Raw genomic sequence first — 22,370 nt, 5'->3', positions numbered from 1 at the left:
TCTTACTCTCAAATTAAGTGAAATATTTATTGAAATAATTATGATCTCTCCTAGTATTTATTGAATAACAAGTATTTTGCCTACACCAGGCCGCTCGGAGAAATATAGGAGCCAAGGCGTGTACAAAGTTTAGTGACCTTGGCATAAGACACAGAAGAGAGCTGAAAGATGTTTAGATGAATTGAGTTTAAATAACTAAGTCACCTGAAGAGAACTGCATTTATGCTAAGGAGTATGCATTTGTTTTAAGATCTAAATTGTATGATAAAGTTGCCTAAACATAGAATTTAAGCTTATACTGTCTTGTCTTCCCTAAACATGCGCTATGTTTCACCTGGTGACAGATATCCTAAATGTGGGATTTTTCACCCCCTGGATTTATGATGTGTCCTATTTTAAGTGTACAAGTGCATCAGGCCATATTATTTCCCTCCTTACTCTTTTACGAATCTCACAGTAAGCCCCTTCATCTGCTTCCTGTCTCTATCTTTAGCTTTATTTTAGATTACTTTCACTTGGTATGGTTCAGCAGTACTGGATATTTTTCTCAAGTCAGCCATGCTCTCAACACTCACATACTTCCTCCTGCCCCATATCCCTCAGTTCCTTCTTTATATCTCAGTTGAAGTGTCTTTTGTCAGGAAGACTTGCTTGACCACTATACACAGGCTTAGTTCCTGTTATCATGCCCCCTTAGCATCCTGTGCTTTCTTTTTTATTATATGCATTGCTCTTATAATTACTTGCTTAGTTATCTGTTTTTTCTCAAAGGGATTGTGTTAGCATTCTTGATCAGTGCATGCCTGGTCAATAGCACAGTGCCTGGCACATAACAGGTATTTTAGAAAATATTTGCTGTTGAATATATAATATTGATATTTAAGATTTGTTATTAGACTCATACATTAAGTAGCTTGAGAAATGGTATCACAATTAAATCATTCTTTTGTCTAGGTTTAAATTGTTTTTAATTTTTAAATTTGCCTTCAAACCTTAGACAATTTAATCTTTTTTTTATGTTGAAATAATTTTAACCTTAAAAGTTGCAAGAATAGTAGTTTATCTATGCTCTTTAGCCAGTTTTCTTCAGTGTTGACATCTCACTTAACCATAGCAGTTAGTAAAACCAGGAACTTAACATGTTGGTACAATATTATTTACTAAACTATAGACCTTATTAGAATTTTACCAGATTTTCTCTTTGTGTCTTTTTCTGTACAAGGATCCAAGATGAAATCCCACATCGCATTGAGTTACTTATCTGTTTATTCTCCTTCAATCTGTGACAATTCCTTAGTCATGACTTTGACACTTTGATGAATACCGGACTTTGATGAGTTTTTTGTACAATATCTTTTAATTTTTTTTTTGGTCTGATGTTTTTCCATTCGTAGATTCAGGTTATGCCTTTTTGTAAAGAATACCACAGAAACGATGTGCCCTTCACAATGCATTATTTCAGGTGGTACATGATGTTGATATGTCTTATTGGTAATGTTTACCTTGATTACTTGCTTAAAGGGTGTCTGCCTAGATTCTGCACTGTGAAGTTACTATTTTTTGCTTTGTATGGGCAAATATCTTCTTGCTCCTCAAATTTTTGTGTACTGATTAAGCATCCATAGGTTTATCTTAATCTGCATCAGTTAAATACTGTGGTGGTTTGCCTAATGGTGATTTTACATTCCTCTCATTCCTTCTTTTTTTTTTTTTTTTTTTAATGATTGTTTATTTTTGAGAGACAGAAACAGAGCACAAGCAGGGGAGGGGCAAAGAAAGAGGGAGACACAGAATCCAAAGCAGGCTCCAGGCTCTGAGCTGTTAGCACAGAGCCTGACGTGGGGCTCAAACTCACAAACTGCGAGATCATGACCTAAGCTAAAGTCGGACGCTTAACTGAGTGAACCACTCAGGCGCCCTTTTTAAGTCTTCTTTTAAAAAGTTTTATTTATTTATTTTGAGAGAGAAAGCATGTGTGTGCATGCACATATATGGGGATGGGCAAAGAGAGAGGGAGAGAGGGGAGAGAGAGAGAGGGAGGGAGGGAGGGAGAAAGAGAAAGAGAAAGAGAGAATTCCAAGCAGGCTCCATGCCATCAGCGCAGAGCCTGACACAGGGCTTGATCCCACAACCATAGGATCATGACCTGAGCTGAAATCAAGAGTCGAATGCTTAACCAACTGAGCCACCCAGGAGTCCCTCATTCCTTCTACTTTTACTAAATAGATTTCTTCTGTAAGGGAGAGCTGTCTTTTCCCCCACATTTACTTACTTATTCAGTTAATTATTTGTATCAATATGGACCTGTGGACAGTTGTTTTATTCTATGGATTATAATACAATATTATCCTTTATTTTATTCCTTTGGACTTTGGAAGCTTCTTCAGGCTGGGGCTGGCTCTTATGTTATTTTGACATACCCCCATCCTTTTGTGAGAATTTATTTTCAGGTATTAAAGATATTCGAGGTTCATCTCATATTTTCCCTGCCCCAGCCCTGGAATCAATCTCTTGTCCTAAGAGCCCTGACCCCTTTTATTGGAGATGGTATTTAAAAATCAAGGTCTGAGCTCTAGGTGTGCTCATTGTTAGAGTAACATTTTTCCTACATTCTGATAGTGGATAGAGCCAGGGTGTGTGTGTGTTAACCCTTGCATAAACACGCTATCTATTTCTGTGTTTCTTTATCTACATATATTTAACAACCATTAATTCAAACGGATATCTCTGATTCCACTCCAACATATAAAGTTCATTGTAGCTTTTCTTCTTTTTTAGCTCCCCAAGGCACAATTCTCTAGTACTCCTTCTTCTCTTCTGTGCCTGAAATTTACCTGACACTCCTTGTCCCAGGAGATATAGACTGTTTATAGTCAATTAATATTCTCGGGGTTGTTATGGTTAGTAATGTTTCTGAGAAGAGTTATTTAAGAGGCTAAGTGTAAGGGAAACAAGGGAGATAATGTGAATATGAATGTTGGGGGTAAGGGAAGAGGTGGTTTTGGAGTACTTAGAAAATGTTCAGGCAGAAGAACAGCTTGTGTTAAGATCCAAAGGTAAGAACAGTATGGCTGATCCAGGAAAGTGAATATAGTTCAGGATAGCTATATTGGTTGAGACATAGAGCTTGTAGTTTTCATGTCATTGTGGTTAGAAAAGATGCTTGATATGGTTTCACCCTTCTTAAATTTATTCAGACTTGTTTGGTGACCTAACATATGATGTATCCTGGAGAATGTTTCATGTGTACTTAAGAAGTGTGTGTATTTTGCTATTGTTAGATAGAATGTTCTGTAAATGTCTGTTAGGCTCATCTGGTTAAACTTGTAGTTTAAGTCCAGTGTTTGCTTATTGATATTCTGTCTGGATTGTCTGCATTGCTGAAACTGGGTTATTGAACCCATTGAACCATTGAACCATTATTGTGTTTCTGTGTCTTCCTTAGATGTGGGGAATCAACCCCTTCTCTCCTCTGGGAGAAGCTGGGAGTTGGGAGTTCCCTCCCAGTTGCTAGGGGAGTGGGGTTTAAGGTGAGAGTGTGTCTCAGTCTTTCCTGATCATTTCACTAAGGGTGATGTGGGCATTTTCTCTTTCGTCTGATATGTAAGAGTCCTCAGCTAGTTTCTGGATTTTTTTTTTCCAGAAAGGAATTGCTCTGTAAGTAGTTGTACAGGTGAATTCAGGAGCCTCCTATGTCACCATCTCAATCCATGTATTGTTTTAAGAGGGATGCAGCTACAGAGTATGCTTTAGTTGCTTAGGTGGTAAATTTGTCTATATGTAATTAGGAGCCAAAACTGTTATTTTTGGGGTCAGAAATTGGTTTTTTTTTTTTTTACTTGAATTGAAAGTGTTCTTTTTTTCCTCGAGAAAATAGGAACTTTGCCACCTGTCCAAATCTCCTATTTAAAATATGCAAAATCACTGAACATTTTTAAAAATTTCATTTTAGTGGTCACTTGTTCATTTCCTAATTTCAATACTTTATATACTTTTCCTTTGGTCTCATATTTCTCAGTATGATTCTGGGATGCATTTTGTTAATTATCTATTAATGATTGGAAGAGTCTCTTTATTGGTTGTTGCTTTCTGGCCTAATTTGAAGAATACTGAATAGTCCCAAAATACAGAGGAGGAGGGAAACATATGAAACCCTGACTTTTAGGGAATTTGAGCTAAGAACTTATATGTATATATTTTAGTTGTTATGTTGCTTTGATATCAGAATAAAATTTGGGAATATAGAGGAAATTTTTCAATAATTTATGGAGCTTAAGGAATTAACAAAGAATAAAACATACCTTAATTTTTCGGTACTTTTTTTGTTAGAAACCTGTTTCCTCACTTTTTATATCTGATTGGAATATTGATGTTACATTCATCATAAATGCATTCTATCTTTAGCTGCGTGCCTGGCACTTTAGAGAGAAATGAGATAGTTACATAATTATAGTTCTTTGAAAGCTTTATTCCTGGAATAAGTAACCAGAGTGGTTTTACTTCTTATGGTTCATTCTTGTACTCATCTTTGCAAGAAGAAAAAAAAAAAGAAAAAACTGAAAATTCAGTTAAACTAATACTATTCATCTTGGGTAATCAGATATTTTATATTTCTTTGTTTATAGTAACTCCATTCTTTTTTTTTTTTTTTTCAACGTTTATTTATTTTTGGGACAGAGAGAGACAGAGCATGAACGGGGGAGGGGCAGAGAGAGAGGGAGACACAGAATCGGAAACAGGCTCCAGGCTCTGAGCCATCAGCCTAGAGCCTGACGCGGGCTCGAACTCACGGACTGCGAGATCGTGACCTGGCTGAAGTCGGACGCTTAACCGACTGCGCCACCCAGGCGCCCCTAGTGGTATAGTAACTCCATTCTTAATAATATTTATGACGTGTTGCTTTGCAGAAGTGAAAAAGAACTGTGATTAGTAATAATTCAGCTGAAGGTGGATTTAACTAGATAAATTTAATTAGTAAGTGGATTTAAATAATGTCAGTCACTTTCCAACTATATGAAGTAAATAATTAGGTTATCAGAATTAGCAAGTGGAAACCATTCAGTAAAGAATAAGTAATTCTCTCGGAAATATCATCTGTATACAAATTAGTATTTTGTCATGATGATTCTATGAAGAACAGTGCTGGAAGAAAGTCCTTTATTTATTGTCTTTCAAGGGAATTCATTTCCAAATCTCCCATCCATACTAAATCCTGAAATTGATTTGCCTTAGTAGTTGCCAGCAGCCAAGCAGTTCCTTTTCAAATGGTCTTGCCCTGATTTTTTAAAAGAAAGCTTTGTCTTTTGCTAAATCTGAATTTTGTTACAATGCTTTACCTGTGTAGCCCCCAAAGGAATAGTCTGAGATACTCAAATTCTTGGTGTAGATGCTAAGAATGTGAGTAACAGGGTAATAAATCCTGGGATGCCTGGGTGGCTCAGTCAGTTAAGTGTCTGACTCTTGATATCGGCTCAGGTCATGATCTCAAGGTTCATGAATTCAAGCCCTGCCTCAGGCTCTGAGCTGACAGTGTGGAACCTGCTTGGGATTCTCTCTTTCTCCTTTTCTCACTGCCCCTCTCCAGCTCTCTCTCTCTCTCTCTCAAAATAAATAAACTTTTTTTAAAAAACAAGGTAACAAATCCTTTTGTTTTACAGGGTAACAAATCCTTTTGAAGTAAAATTGTTTTCATTGTTTGTTGTCAGTGAATTGGAAAGAAGACTTAATTGTCAGCTTGTGTATTATTAAAATTAATTTTTAACAAAAAATCCCTTTGCAGTTATTGGAAGACACTTGTAAGTAGTTCAGAAAATTCACATTGCTACAATAAACTTTCAATCTGAGCTTATTTATGTGAAAAGTATTTCTCAGCAGTTATATCTATAAGATGAAAAATAGTGATATCAGTGTTTCTTAATTGTCTCATTCTACAATATTCTTAAATTCTACCAATCTGATATTCATCATGCTAGCAGTAATGTAACATTTATCAGTGGGTATATGAGCTAATTGGGAGGAAAGCTCTATCTATTTAAATTTAAAAATTAAGTTTATTTTCCAATTCCCAGTAACATTTTACTTGTGTTTAATACTTGTCAAAATTTATTACATATTTATATTGTGTTGATGTAGTATGTTCTAATAATTCTAATGGTAACCCAATCCAGAAGAAATTTTAATATTTAGAGCTTTATGGTTAGGAAAGTTTTTGTATTTAAATTGTAATTTATATATACTTAATGGCTAGGAAGTATGATAGGATGATCAATAAATGACTTTCAAAGCTAAAAATATATTAGAATAAATTCTGTAATATGAGTAGAGTAGAAATGCAAATTCAAGAAAACAAAATGGAAAAAAAAAAACCCAAAATGATATAAAATTTCCAACTGTTAAAGAAGAGCTTATGTGTATATTTAATAATGAATGATAGTAGTTACCATATTATGATGGCATTTAAATTCCATTAGCCACATTAGAAACAGTGTCATTTTGTTTTAAACTGTAAATAATTACAGTGCACCAAAAATTACATTTAAACTATTTAAATGTGTACAGAATCTTTTGTCATAACTTAAATATATGTAAGAAAGTTTTCCAAAATTCTTTTAGAGGTTACAGGGACAAAACACATTTGAAAACACTAGCATATAATACCTGCTTTACTATTGAGTTGCGCTCATGTTAGAATTACCACTATTTCATTTATTATTTTTTTATTTTTTTGCCTAGCAGACATTAGGTAAATATTCATTGAGGTGATAAATACTTTTGAGTGTATCAGAGTTAGTGCCAATAATTTCATCTCAGTTACAGGTCACTGTCTGAATTAAAAGAATTTTTTGTTGTTCTACCATAACTATTTTAAAAGCACTTTTAATTAACCTCATCTGATGGAACCTCAAAATAGATCATAAAGTTTTGCTTAGGACCCTTCAGTGTAGTTGGGTTTTGCAGAAAATAGCAGCTTTAATTATGGAATAGGAAATTTGGAACTGCAGGGGGACCTAGAGATTGCCTAATGAAATACTCTCATTTGTCAAAGAGAAAACAAGAGCCAGAGATTCACTTACTCAAGGTAATACAGGTAATTGACAATAGAACCATATCCAATATGTCACTAAAACCATATTGATTTCAATATTGTCTCTTGAATTTCTCCACTTCTTATCTCCAGTGACTTCACCCTAGTTAAGGCTATCATGGTAACTATTGTGCTACATCTGAGTGGTCTCCCATATCCCTTTATTTACAAAGCATATCTGATCACAATTATTCCTCTGCTTAAAATTCTTCAAAGATGTCTCGTTGGTCATAGGAAAAAGGCTAGCCCTTTATTTTTCAAGATCCTAACCAATCAGATCCCTGCTTGCCTGTTTGGCCTTAACTGCCACCATTGTTGTCCTTGCCCCCTGGGTTCCATCCAGTCACATAGTCTTTAGTTTCTCAAATGTACTATGCCTCCTTCCACAGCATCTATATGCTGTTCTGGCATATATGCTTAGAGCACTTAAGCTCTATCTAAATGCCTACTTATCCTTCAGATTTCATCTGAGGTGACACTTCTTCAGAAACTCCCGCACCTCCCTTCCCTCAACTCCTTGCAGACTAGATAGATCCCACTGCTATTTTTTCTCATGTTTACATTTTCTTCAAAACCCATATTACGTTTTGTGTATTTGTGTGATTATTTGATTAAAATCTGTTTCCTCAGGTAGAGTGTAATCTCTGAGGGTGGAGTCTACATGCATTTTGCTTATTATTGTATCCCTGGTGCCTGCCTCGTACATACAAGGGACTTAATACTTGTTGAATGAATGACTCCCAGTTCTATTTCTACTACACCAGTGATTTTAGAGTAACATTTTTATTTTTGAAATCTTCTTAGCCATATGCTTTATATAATTCACCCATCTGTTGATGAAGTAGCATTTGAGAAAAAATAGAATTTCAAGTTATTTATTCCTAATTTGTAAATCACACTTAAAAAAAAAACACCTTTTCTCCTTAAAAACGTGAAATCAGTAGTGCTAAATATTCTTCCTATATGTGATGGAACACAGTCACATGTTAATTTTTATTCATCAGCTCTTTCATTTATGAGTAGTTTTTGAGAGGCTAAGAAGTCATAGCAACTATTGGATATGGAATATAATAAAAATATAAAGAGGTGATATTAAAGTTAGTGCCTCTCCAACTAGTGTTCCACAGAGTAATGTTCTTGGAAGTTTTGCTAGATACTCTACACCCCCTTTCCCATCTTTCCCCTGCCGTTCCCCCTCCACCCCAAAGAAAGATTATATTCTTATAAATAACTTTGAGAAACACAATATACTATATCTCCTTCTCATAGAATAATAACAATGCATATTAGCATAGTAATGCTTCTTTACCCTTAAAGCAGAGTTTTCCAGCTGTGGCACTGTTGACACTTTGGACTGGATAATTCTTTGTTGAGAAGGAGGGGAGAGAGAGGATGAAGTCCTGGCCCTTGTAGGATGTTTAGCAGCATCCCTGTCCTCTATCCATTATATTCTAGCAATACCCTTCCTGTTGTGACAACCCAAAATGTCTCCAGACGTTGCCAAATAACTCCTGGGAGGCAAAACCATCCCCAGTTGAGAACTATTACCCTAAAGAGATCAGTTGACTTCTGTTTGCACTCATACTTCCCAAACTTACTTGAATTCCTTGGAATTCTTCTCCATTCATCTCATACCTAATGTCCTGGGAAATGCTATTTTAAATAATCATTTAGTGAAAGTAAACTAATTCTACTTTTTAGATTCCTGCTTAAAACCCTTCAATATTTTCCATTGCACTTAGGATAAAATTCAAACTCTATGACATGGCCTTCCCACGTGTAAAGGCCTTTGCCTACCGCCCTAATCTTAACCTCCTATCACTACCTGCTGTTCAGTTCCATAGTAACCTGCCTTTCAGGTTCTCAAGCACCCCAGCTCCTTTCCTAATCTGTTATTGCCACTCTTGGGAACTGTTTTGCTCTTGCTCTTGTTCTTTCTCGTCCTTTAGGTTCAGGTTTCAGATTAAATGTCATCTCCTAAGATGAGATCTTTGCTGACCATCTCTTACCCTGCCTGAAGGAGAGCTAAACATCCCAGTACCTACCTCCCTTCTTATACCCTGTTGCCTTCACAGCACTTTTCAGTTTGTAATTCTTTTTTTTATTTGTGTGAGTTTCTTTCTGCCTCAGTCACTTGAATGCACAGTCTTTAAGGGACAGGAGTCACATCCACCTTGTTCATCATTACTTACATATCCCCATCATTTAGCACAGAGCCTAGCATCTAATAGGCACAATCATTATTTGTTGAATAAGTAAATGAATGTTTTAATTTATCAGTGCATTTGGAGCTAAAATGTATTTTATTGAGATATAATTCAGATACTACAAAAATTACCCTTTAAAAGTATATAATTTAGTAATTTCTAATACATTCACAAAATTCTACAACTGTCCCTACTGTCTAATTCCAGAACATTTCATCATTCTTCATCCCCTCCTCCTCCCCCCCACAGCCCATGCCAACAACTAATCTACTTTCTGCTTCTGTGAATTTGTCTGCTCTGGACATTTCATATAAATGGAATGTGTGGTTTTTAGTGCCTGGCTTCTTCCCTTTGCATAATGTTTTCAAGATTTATCCATGCTGTAGCATGTAATAGTACTTCATTCATTCTTATGGCTGAATAATATTCCATTATATGGGTAGGCCATATTTTGTTTATACATTAATCAGTTGATATATTGACACTTGGATTGTTTTCACTTTTTGGCTATTACAAATAATGCTGCTATAGACATTTGTGTATAAGTTTTTGTGTAAACATGTTTTCGCTTCCCTTGGGTATGTATCTAGAAGTGGAATTGCTAGATCATATGGTGATTGTATATTTAGTTTTTTGAGGAACTGCCAAACTGTTTTCCAAAGTGCTTGCACCATTTTGACATTCCCACCAGCAATGTATGAGGGTGCTAATGTCTCTTCATTTGTGTCAGTTTTCGTTATTGTCTGTTTGTCTGTCTCTCTCTTTTTTAATCATAGCCATCCTAGTGGATATGAAGTGGCATTGTGGTTTTGATTTGCATTTCCCTAATGACTGTTGATGTTGAAATGTTTTCATATGCCATTGGCCATTTGTATATTTTTCTGGAGAAATGTTTATTCAGATCCTTTGCCCATTTTTTAATTGGGTTATCTGTCTTTTTATTGTTGAATCCTAAGAGTTCTTTATATATTCTGGATACTAGACCTTATCTGATATATGGTTTATAGATATTTTCTCCCATTCTGTGGGGGTTCTTTTACTTTCTTCATAGTGTTCTTTCAAACACATAAGTTTTTAATTTTGATGAAGTCCAATTTATCAACTTTTTCTTTCATCCCTACTGCTTTTTGTGTCATATCTAAGAAACCATTGTGTCATCTAAGGTCATGAAGATTTATGCCTGTTTTCTTTTGAAAGTTTTATAGTTTTAGCTTTTACATTTAGGTCTTTGATTCATTTAGCTGTTTCATATATGGCATGAGGTTGGGATACAACTTAATTCGTTTGTGCATGAATATCCAATTATTGGAGTTTCATTTTTTTTAGTGTTTATTTTTTTGAGAGAGAAAGAAAGAGAGGGAGTATGTGACTGGGGGAGAGGCAGAGAGAGAGAGGGAGAGAGAATCCCAAGCAGGCTCCACCCTGTTAGGGCGGAGCCTGATGCAGGGCTTGATCTCATAAACCATGAGATCATGACATGAGCCAAATTCAAGAGTCAGACGCTTAATCAACTGAGCCACCCATGTGCCCCTGGAGTTTCATTTTTAAAACTTAATAAATACATCATAATTTTTTGCAAACATTATTAACATCATTTCAACATTAGCAGTTTCAAAAAATAATGTATGAAGCACATACTGTCTACCAGACATTATGTTGGACATAAGATCTAAAAAGATTAAAAAAAAAAAAAATCCCTCCTTTCGGTATCATAGAGCTGGAAATTAAGAACATGGAAAGTTGTAATAAAAAGTTGAATGGGGGGTGCCTGGCTGGCTCAGTCGGTTAAGCGGCCGACTTCAGCTCAGGTCATGATCTCACGGTCCGTGAGTTCGAGCCCCACGTTGGGCTCTGTGCTGACAGCTCAGAGCCTGGAGCCTGCTTCAGATTCTGTGTCTCCCTCTCTCTGACCCTCCCCCGTTCATGCTCTGTCTCTCCCTGTCTCAAAAATAAATAAAACGTTAAAAAAAATTAAAAAAAAAAGTTGAATGGAGCATATAAGATATTTGAAGAAATTAATAATGGTTTTAAGAAGTAGATTTTTGAGAGACTGCATGTGAAAGTAGAATGACAAGTCTCATATAAAAAGAAAAATATTCCTGACAGTTGCAGCAAAAAGCACTTGATGGTGGTTGCTATGCAGTAGGGATGTTTTACCTTGATTAGTACTCTTAGAGTCATTTGCTATTAATTTCCTAATTTGGGGGTGGATGAGAAAAAAATTTTCTGTCATCTCCAAATTTGAGGTAAAATTTTGACCATAATAGAAATGACAAAGAAATCTGTCCCTCATTTTCTCTCCCTGTCTCTTTAGTATAGCTGACTTAATATTTATTTAATTCAGAGCAAAGGGTTCTCTACAGCAGTGTTCTCTGAATCATTCTTGACCAATTCTGGATTTTTTTCACCCCTTTGTCTTCCAGGGATTTTTCCTGTTGATGCTAATCTTAGAATTGTTGATATGTGTTGTTAAGATTTGTAGTTATTTATGCTACCTTTTTTAAAAGTAGGCTTAATCTTTTGAGATTAATTACTGAATTAAGGACATGTTAAATTCATTGTATTAGTGTGCTTGGGCTGTCATAACAGAATACCATAGACTGTGTGGCTTAATCAGTAGAACTTTATGATCTCACAGTTTTGGAGGATTAAAATGCAAGATCAGGTGCAAGCTCTTCTAGTATGGCTCGCAGAGGGCCTTTTCTGGCTACTTTTCACCTGCCTTTCCTCGGTGTCCACATACAGGGGTATTTCTCATGTCTCTTTCTCTTCTAATAAGGACACCAGCCCTTTTGGAATAAGGTCATCCTTATGACGTCATTTCATCTTAATAAACCTCTTCAGAGGCCCTGCCTCTGAATACAGTCACGTCGAGGAGGCACCTGGGTGGCTCAGTTGGTTAAATGTCTGACTCTTGATTTTGGCTCGGGTCAGGATCTCACAGTTTGTGAGTTTGAGCCCTACGTTGGGCTCTGTGCTGACAGTGTGGAGCCTGCTTGGGATTCTTTCGTTTTCTGCCCTTCCCCTGCTTGTGCGCTCTCTCTCAAAATAAATAAACTTTAAATACAATCACATTGGGGATTAGGGATTCAACATTTAAATTTTGGGAGAGGGTGGCTGCACAGTTCAGTGCATAACATTTCAGTAACAAATAGATGTCACTTTTATATTCTTTATTTTATAATAAGAAAATATAGTGAGTTTCTGTAAAATTTACATTGTTACTGGAGGGGGAAAAAAATCGTGTTATCTAGGTTCTCTACACCTGTATTTTCTCAACTCTAAAACGGGAAACTGGCTAGTTGATTTCTGAACACTAAAATTCTGTTTCTTCAGTTTAGGATTATTGATTTCTAACATTATTCAGCAGATAGGTTATAGGAAGCATAATAGAAATGGATATTCTAGAAATCAGCATTCCACCAACTTCTCATAACTGAGGTGAAGGGCTTAATCATCCTGTTTTCATCTAAATTCTGATACAGTTAACTTTTTTTCAACTAGCTGTGCTGGTTAGATTTTACTATGTATAATTTAAAGATTTGTATGCCGCATGTTACTTTTTTTCCTTCCAGTTAATAATACTCTTTATACAATGTAATTTATTTATCATCCGTGGCTACATCTCATTGTAATGAATTCAAGCAATACAATGAATATAGATAGCGAAATGTGAGATTCCCTTTCATACCTTCTCCTCTTTCAAATGAAATAACCACAATTAACAGTTTGTTATGCATTCTTCCAGTCTTCTTTCTATGAATGTACATATGAATATTGATTTATGCACATATTTTTTCATAAATGAGATCATGCTGTATATATTCTCTTATTTAAATTTTTCATCAGCAGTGTCTTACAATTTTCATACATAACCAGGATGTATGTCTATCTTTTTTAAATGGCTGCATAGTGTTATATGATATTATAATTTATCTGTTCCCCTTTTGTTGGATGTTACTTTGTTTTATTACTATTAAAAACAGTGTTGCACGAACATCCCTGTGCACACATCCTTTTGTGCAGAGATTCCTTTAGAATATATTTCTTACATGTGGGATTGAACACACTGAAAATTTTGATGGCCTTCCTAAATGGATTTGCAAATTTACATTCTCACCAACAGGGAGCAAGAGTTCATTTACCTTTACCATTGCTGAAAAAATACTTTAAAATTTATTCCATTATGATGGTTTAAAAATTATATTTCATTATTTTGAAGTAACATCTGATATCTGGGCTGTTAAGCATCCTTTCTTTTGTTCATTGGCCATTTGTATTTTTCTATGGATTCCTTTAATGTACCCATTTTTCTTATGGAATATCTTGTAATACTGATTTGTAAGAAATTTTTAAAGTCTATTTTGCATGTGAATCCTTTATTTTAAATGTTGCAGATACATTTTCCCTGTCTTTTAACTTTGCTTCTGGTATCTTGTAGAATGGAGATTTTTCGTTATGTGAGAATGTCAGTCATTCTCTTTATGGCCTGTTTTGTGTAGTGTGTAGGGTACTTTCCCCATGTAGGGTTATTTAATTTTTTTCTGCTATTTTCTAATATTGTTTCTTTAACTCCATTTGGAGTTTATTTAAATGGATGGCTCAACCCTGTTTTTATATAGTCCATTCTTTCCTCACTGATTTGACGCTCCCTTTATCTTAATCTTAAATCTCTGTGTACAAGTTTCCCCCAAAATAGACTGTTCCTATGAAACCTTTCATAAGCCAAAATGATGTATAGTGAAGATACTGTTACCATTAATTTATATACAATTTTATAAATATAAATATATATTTATATTTTTATAAATATAAATTTATAACAATTTTTAGTGTTCCCAGGCCCCCAAAATATCCTCTCTTATGCTTTTCTGATACCTTAGGATATACTTTGGTCACAGATGCACAAAATAAATCAAGATAAGGCACAGATGCTCACTGACATGGTTCAAAGCTATGGTGGCTTGATGCTGAGATACTGAGTGCAGTTCTCGGAGAAGGTGCTTTGTGGGGTCACTCTCACTGCTCAGGGTGCTGGCTGCCTTTGTAATGGCCTGCTGCAAAACAAATGCTGAAAACTTTAAAAAACATTTTTTTTGTAAAAGCAGAAATCCTCTTCAGGTTTCTTTTCAGTTAGCAAAAACAGGTACTGATGTTATGTCTTTTTATGTAAAAGTAAAGTGGTGTAACTTGAACTTTCAAAAATGGAAAGTATCTGTATATGCAAATCTATTTTTATGTATAATTCTTCCCTCTTTTTTGCTATTACTTTTCTCTCTTTTTTGCTATTACTTTTTAGTGTTGCTGTAAGCTTGTCTTACCCTCTTGTAATTTGTGGGCATTAAGTTATATGGGAACCAGAAATCTACATAAGAGACTGCTGGTATTTTAGATAAAACAGTCTCTAGTTGAGGAAATGAAGAATTCTTATGAGATTGATTCATGAGTAGAATGTTACATACTTTAATACATAAAATTTATTATGTTTTAGTTTCTCAGAGGCTTATTTAGGTTTTTTGGTTTCTTTGTTCTTGGTAATATTTTAAATAGTTGATGTTGCTGAATATGCAACCTCTATATAAATATTAGTATGTTAAAATTATTTTTAAAACAAGCTATATTTAAATCGCTTTGGTGAACAACTTTATTTCCATCATCTCATGTTAATGTGTGTTAATGAAAGCTCTCTGTTAATAGGGAAACAAAGTAAGTATGACCAAGCCCATATTTTGGTTTTAGGTTTTCTTTCCTAACAATACAATGAAGAATAAAATAAAAATGAAAAGAAAATAGGTAATTAACTCTTATTTTAAATCAGCTACAGCTAGATGTTATTATAAGAGTAGCATCTGTTACCACGGATCATCTCTAACTCAAGGTCACCTTAAAAGAAAGCTTTGACCGGCTTTATACTTTGAAAAAATAATTCTCAGTGGCCTTGGGCAGCTATAGCCTTTAGTGTACCTAAATTACTGAGCTTACATGAAGAAGTTAAGAGTGGCCATCCTTTCTTCCCTGCAAAATCGGTAGAATCCTGCATTATCTATTAAGTTCTAAAGTATAAGAAATAAAGAAGTAGATATACAAATAAAACTTAAGGTTTTGTGTAGTGGTATTTTTTGTCACATTTGCGTTACTCAAATTAAATGAATAGATTTGACATGCTTATTAGAACTTCATTTCTTTTTAATTAAAAAAAAAAATTTAATGTTTATTTTTGAGAGAGACCGCGTGCGAGAGGGGCAGAGAAAGAGGGAGACACAGAATCTGAAGCAGTCTCCAGGCTCTGAGCTGTCAGCACAGAGCCTGATGCAGAGTTTGAACTCAAGAACTGCGAGACCATGACTTGAGTTAAAGTCTGATGCTTAACTGACTGAACCACTCTGGCACCCCTACAACTTCACTTTAAACTTTTGTTTTTGTTTAAAGTATCTCTGTTACAAAGAAATAGTATATATGTAGGTGTTGCATATTACTCAAGGAAATACCATTTTCTCTTATTCCTGGATAGTTGAATTGTTTAAGGGTTTTGGGGATTGCACTAAGATTTGAAACATCTGAGGGACATAAAAGAATCTATACTTTTTCCTAGACATTTTAAGCTTAGGATGCCCGAGAGATCCAGAAATAGGATAGTTCTGCATTATAATTAGCATCTGGAGTCTAGTCAGATCTCACTTGGGCAAGAAACATACCCATTTAGGCTTGGGGAGGTGGGTTTCCTGAAGCTACATATGTCTGTACTTACGATATTCAGTAAATTAATAGCTATATGATAGAACTCACAAAGTGGATCCAGCCTGCAGAGACATATATTGATTGGCCTATACTGTGTTTTTAAAATATCTAGATTTATGACTTCTCCTGAAAATTGGAAGATCTGACAACCTTAACCACCTATTGCCACAGGGCAGCAACTAGCTAGATGGACATACGCTCTCACTTGCCAGAATGCATACCACTCCTTATCCTGAAGATGTCTGTTGCCATTTATCACTATACTTGCACAGTCACCCATTTGCTCAACCCACTTATGTTCATACCCAGCATCTGTAGCCTTAAAATATCTAATTTATAACCATCAGTCTACATTTTTCTATGCTGGTGCAGCTAAGTGAAAATGAGTTGATAGCAATTTAATATAGTAGGAACAATTGATTCATTTTTTTTCCCAGGAACATATTACATATTCATGTCTTCATTTTTGTTCCTTTTTTTATTCCCTGAAATATTTACTTTTGCTGAATCCTATTCATTTTCAACTCCCAGCACCTTGACTCTTCCTTGATCACCTCTGTCTCCAGTAGCATCTTCCTGTCCCCAAGTCTTAGAACACTTGTTTTCTCCACCACTGTAAATTTATCATAGTGGAGATTTAGAGTCTCATCCAGTTAAAAAATGGCTGCATTCCTATAAAGAGGCCTTTTAGTAGTCTTTTCTTCAACGTTTATTTATTTTTGGGAGAGAGAGAGAGACAGAGCATGAATGGGGGAGGGGCAGAGAGAGAGGGAGACACAGAATCGGAAACAGGCTCCAGGCTCTGAGCCATCAGCCCAGAGCCTGACGCGGGGCTCGAACTCACAGACCTCGAGATCATGACCTGGCTGAAGTCGGACGCTTAACCGACTGCGCCACCCAGGTGCCCCAGTAGTCTTTTCTTAATATGGTTCACAATTCATTGTTGTCATTTTGAATACTGAAAAAGTAGTAAGTTTAAATTTTATTTCCCTAATGTATTTTTTTAAGTTTATTTATGTGTTAAAGTTTATTTATTTTGAGAGAGACGGAGACAGCGCAAGTGGGGAAGGAGCAGAGAGAGAGGGAGAGAGAAAGAATCCCAAGCAGGCTCCATAGTGCCAGCGTGGAGCCTGATGCGGGGTTCAAACTCATGAAACTGTGAGACCATGACCTGAGCCAAAACCAAGAGAGACAGAGCTTATACAAGTGGGGGAGGGGCAGAGAGAGAGAGGGAGAGAGAATCCCAAGCAGACTCTGTTCCTGGCTAGGGCAGAGCCCAACTCGGGGCTCAATCCCAGGGACCTTGGGATCATAACCTGCGCTGAAATCAAGAGTCAGACGCTTAACCGACTGAGCCACCCAGGTGCCTGGTTTTTGTTTTGGTTTTTGTGTTTGTGTTTTCCCAATAGGCTTCACGCCCAACATGGAGTCCAGTGAGGGGCTTAAACTCATGACCCTGAGATCAAGATATGAGCTGAAATCAAGAGTCAGATGCTTAGCCAGCTGAGCTACCCGGGCACCCTTTCCCTAGCTTTCTTAATTGACCTTTGGTCATTAAATTTAAATGTTTTCCTTGCTTTCAGTTACAGATGAGGACACAGTAAAGAGGTATTTTGCCAAGTTTGAAGAAAAATTTTTCCAAACCTGTGAAAAGGAACTTGCCAAAATCAACACATTTTATTCAGGTGAGTAGTTTTTTGGTACAACATACAATAGAATTTCTGCTGTTACAGAAAGAGAAACTCTGCATGTCATTGTTTATTTAACCTTCTGATCATTATTTTAAAATGGTGGCTTGTTTTCCTTCCTATACTGCATTTAGGGATGTTTTCTATAGCTAAGGTAGGAATGCATCTGGTGCTTCAGTATTTAAGCCTAATATGGTCATTGCCTAGATTCTTTTGCAGTTGCAAGGATTTGGGAACCTCCTTGTGAACCAGTACTTTGTAGAGCTTCGCTCAAGTCCAGGCTAAAGCTTTAAAGACTCAGAAATTTGATTTTATCATCTCAAAGCTAAATTACAGCTAAATAAGCAGTTCCTGCTTATTAATTACATTTCTTTTGTCTGTCCATTGTATAGAGTACTCATTTCTATCTCTCTAGAGCATTGTCTCCAGAGTGGCATCTACAAGATGCCATTGGAGTTGAGGAGGAAATACTAGAACTTCTATTTATTTATATCTGACCCTTTAAAATTCTGTTTTTTATATATGTTTACTCCCCTAGTCCTTTAACTTCTGTTTTTCTGTCTCACAGAGCTCAAGTTTCTTGACTCCTTCATCTATTCCAGTTGACAAGACCCCTCCCAGAATTACTTCCCTCTCTGTTAGTCATCTTAACCGTTTTGTCCCTTGTGCTTTTTAAATCCTTTTACCCTCATTGCTTTGTACTGCTTCTGCCTAGCAAAATTCCAACTGTGAACCAATCCAGCCTTTCCTTCTCCATGCCTATTCCCTGGGTGCTTAGGATAGCTAGGGGAAAAAAATCACATACCAGAACAAGTTTGAACCAGTGTAAATTCACTGTTACATTCTTAACTGTGTCTTCAAAGCTACCCACAGGTCCTAATCAGTGCCCTTTTCCATGCTCCAAAATTTTTTTTTTGGACCCAACTCCATTGTCTTGAATTTTCTGACCCCACCATCTTTCCCATCATGCTCATTATACTATACTCCTTCCTTACAAATAAAAATAAAGGCCTTCAGCTCCTGTTGGTGTATAATACTTATGCAGATCTAGGCCACCCCTCCCCCAAAATACTTGTTCACATTCTTACCCTGATTTATTTCCCTCCAATCTTTTTAGAAAAGATATCCCTCTTTAGTCCATGGCAGATCTCTGCAACTACTGATTAAATTTTAGCTCCTCAAGACCTTGCGCCAGTAATTATTTCTTCTAAGAATTAGTAAATAAACGCATCGTTGATTTTCCTTTTAACTGGTTTAATCTCCTTAGCAAGTCACTGCCTTTTAGCAAAAAAGAAACAAAAAAGGAAGCAAATGCCTTAGTTCTCCTCACCTCTCCCTTACGGCTAGACTTCCTAAGCAAAGAGAGCAGTTTATGCAGAGACACAGAGCCATGAAAGGGCATAGCATGTCCTTTGCACTACACTGTAAGTACCTAGAATGCAGAGACAAAATAGCAATATTATTTGAAACTGTGCAGTGGATAGATTTTCAACAAGGGGAAAATGCACAGAACAATTGCAATGTGCAAGAACAGAGATAATTTCCATAATTAGGAGTAGGAGTGAAAGAGGAACTAGCAGTGTAGACAGAGAAGGAGAGGGCAGCCATGTAATGAAGAATGAGGAAGAGGAAGCTAAGAGGAAGGCATTTGCAGGGGAAAGAGTGTTTAGACTGAGAAAAGGCTATAGGATATGACCTACGCCTGTAAATGAAAAATATAAAGGTCAAGTTTATTAGCTTTTTTTTTTTCTGTGATTTTTTTTTGGAAAGATCTCTGAGCCCAGTTCTATGTGGATTATTGAGATCACAAAGAGTAGATAATGCTTATTGGTATACAAAGAAAAAAAAATATCTACTGTTAATAAGAGATACATACTACATGTTAAGTTGTAGTAAAAACTGTATACAAATGTGACCCATCACACCTAGTCAGATATGTGTATTTTATGTATGTTTGTATGCATCTATATATGTGTATATATGCAGTATATTTAAATAATTAATATTTTTTCATGGAATAATATCCTTACTATGTGTAGTATATATTGTTTTCTATAATTATTTCTCTTTGACTTATAATATGCCAATTTATGATCCACACAATTGCTTTTATGACCCCATATTGAGTTATAACCCTAGTTTGAAAAATGGTATCTTAAATTTCATTATTTTTCAAAAATAATTTTAGGCTTTCTACTATTGAAAGTTTGGAGGCTGTGATTAAATGACTTCCTTTTTCCTAGTGTGTTGGCAGGACCAGTAGGGCATGTCTCTTGATGTCACCACAGAGGAGGTACAAATTGATAGTCTTCAGACTGACTTTTTGCCAGGTCAGGAAGTGATGGGTAATATGAAGACATGATTGACAGAAATAGAATTTGGCACTTGTTCTAGACAGTATCATTTTCCTCCTTATTTAGCCACCTGCTCTGTGGCAGATTATCTTATAGACAGCAATCCTCAGAGACTAGGACACAGAAAAACTATAAATAACTAAAATAACAGGGATGAGTTTAGCGTATAAACCTACCTCCACCACTTATATCTCACAGATTATTTAATGGTCAGCTAATAATGGTCACTTTCAAGTGAGATATAGTCTTGACTGAAGCTTTTAAGTACCCCCCAAAAAATGCTATAAAAGCCAAACAAAACATAGAATGAATACTATTAAAATGTACATATTTATTTTCATGCCAGTTCTGTTACCTACCAGTTATGTTTTGGATTTCTGAACCTTACTATTTTTTTAGAAGAAGTTTACCATTTAACCTTCTTAGGCCTCTATGTACCTTGTTGTAAGATGAGCAAATTCATTCCCAGTCCTCTAGGGTTCCACATGTAATGAGTTAGAAACAATTGACAATAGTTTGATGTCAGTCATGTAAGTCATTGTATTGCTCTTTATTTTACTTATATTAATATATAAAATCTTTTAGACCGTGGGAGGAGAGGGAAGTTTTTTTAAAGGAAGGCTCCTTTTTGGTGATAACATTACTAATTACTGAAGTCTCCTAGGTCTCTTTGAGTACTAAAAATGGCATCAATTCTAGAGGCAATAGTGTCAGAGATCTTTTTTTGTGGTGATCAGTAATATCCTTTTCCATTGGTAATATTAATGACTTCATGTTACAATACCTTTCTTTTTGAACCAGTTTGCTTTCTCCATTCAAAATACTTACCTTCCAAGCCATGTTTTCATGTGCCTACATAAAAACAAAATATTAGAATGTGTCTGTTGCTTTTAATATTCCATTATTAAAACAGGCAAGCCTTTTTTAAAAATGTTTGTTTATTTTGAGAGAGAGTGCTATAAGACCCGGGGGGGGGGGGGGGGGGGAGAGAGAGAGAGAGAGAGAGAGAGAGAGAGCGCGCGCATCCCAAGCAGGCTCCGCCTGTCGGCTCAGAGCTCAACACAGGGCTTGAACTCACGAAACCATGAAATCATGACCTGAGCCGAAATCAAGAGTCAGACACTTAACCTACTGAGCTACCCAGGCGCCCCAGTTGGAATGTTTTAAATAGCTAAGGGCTTCTTCCTTTGTTTCTAAACAGTCTGTTTTTTCTGACCTGTCCTAAATTTTTGGCTTCAATTATTCTGAATTCACAGCAATTTTATGAGCTTTTCTTTCTTTACCAAAAAAGAGGGAGGGAAGTGGGAAAGGTAGGAGGGAAGGAATGAAATTACAGTAGTGTTATTCAGAAGTATGAAAATTATGGCATTAGAAACAGATTTATTTCTTGGCTATAGAATATTTTCAGGCTTCATATATATGCAAGACCAATTGGATAATAGTTACTCAGAACTATTCCTATTACAGTTATTCCTGTAATCCTATTATGTCTATTTTTCTTTATTCTTACTGAATTTGAAGCATTGTATATTATTATGCCACTGAATGTGTGTAATAAAACATAAGTATCTCTTTCACTGAAATAGTAAATATTCATTTTACAAGTGATCATATGTATCTAGTACCCACATAGCTAAATTATGGCTTAATGACTGATATGTGTGTATGTGTTTGCTTGCATATGTATAAAGACATGGATTAAGTATATATTAATTAGCGTGATCATGGGTCTGTGATATTGTTTAAAATTCCCATTGTCCTATTATTTTTTCCTACATCATGATTGTCTTGAGTTCATTTCAACAGAATCATTTACTTCAGAGCTATTAAAGAATGGGGAGGTGGGGAGAAGTTGGAAATTATTTATGTACTATCCACATATCCACTGTCCTTCTCTTCTGTCATATCATTTCTTTCTTTCTAAGACTGAGAAGATGGGCAATGTCCATGGTCATGGAGTAACACAGTTGCCGGATGGCATCTTAATAAAAAAGCCGACTGTCATCAAAAGTAATGTTTTTTTTAAACTGTGGGTTGCAACTCTACACATGGGTCAGGGAATTAAAATACGAGGGGTCATCTCAGGTATTTAAAAAATATATATGGGCACCTGGGTAGCTCAGTCCGTTAAGCATCTGACTCTTGATTTCACCTCAGGTCATGATCTCATGGTTTCGTGAGTTCAAGCCCTGCATCGGACTCAGCGCTGGCAGCATGGAACCTGCTTGGGATTCTCGCTCTCCCTCTCTCTCTGCCCCTCCACCACTCATGCTGTCTCTGTCTCTCTGAAAATAAATAA

The 22,370-nt window shown here is 35.9% G+C and overlaps 1 protein-coding gene across 1 annotated transcript in view; it reads left to right on the top strand.

Moving 5' to 3' along the window:
- XPR1 (xenotropic and polytropic retrovirus receptor 1) overlaps window positions 1-22,370 on the top strand; it is a 215,277-nt gene that overhangs the window by 115,442 nt on the left and 77,465 nt on the right. Inside the window, exon 3 of the mRNA XM_030301934.1 lies at window positions 17,613-17,714. Within this exon, the coding sequence (XP_030157794.1) occupies window positions 17,613-17,714 (102 nt within the window). The remainder of the gene's footprint in view (window positions 1-17,612; window positions 17,715-22,370) is intronic.

This window comes from Lynx canadensis, chromosome F1 (genome assembly GCF_007474595.2).
Source record: "Lynx canadensis isolate LIC74 chromosome F1, mLynCan4.pri.v2, whole genome shotgun sequence".
In the NCBI taxonomy this organism is placed as follows: Eukaryota; Metazoa; Chordata; class Mammalia; order Carnivora; family Felidae; genus Lynx; species Lynx canadensis.
The sequence above is the reverse complement of the archived record's forward strand: the minus strand, read 5'-3'. Positions and strand labels throughout refer to the sequence as shown.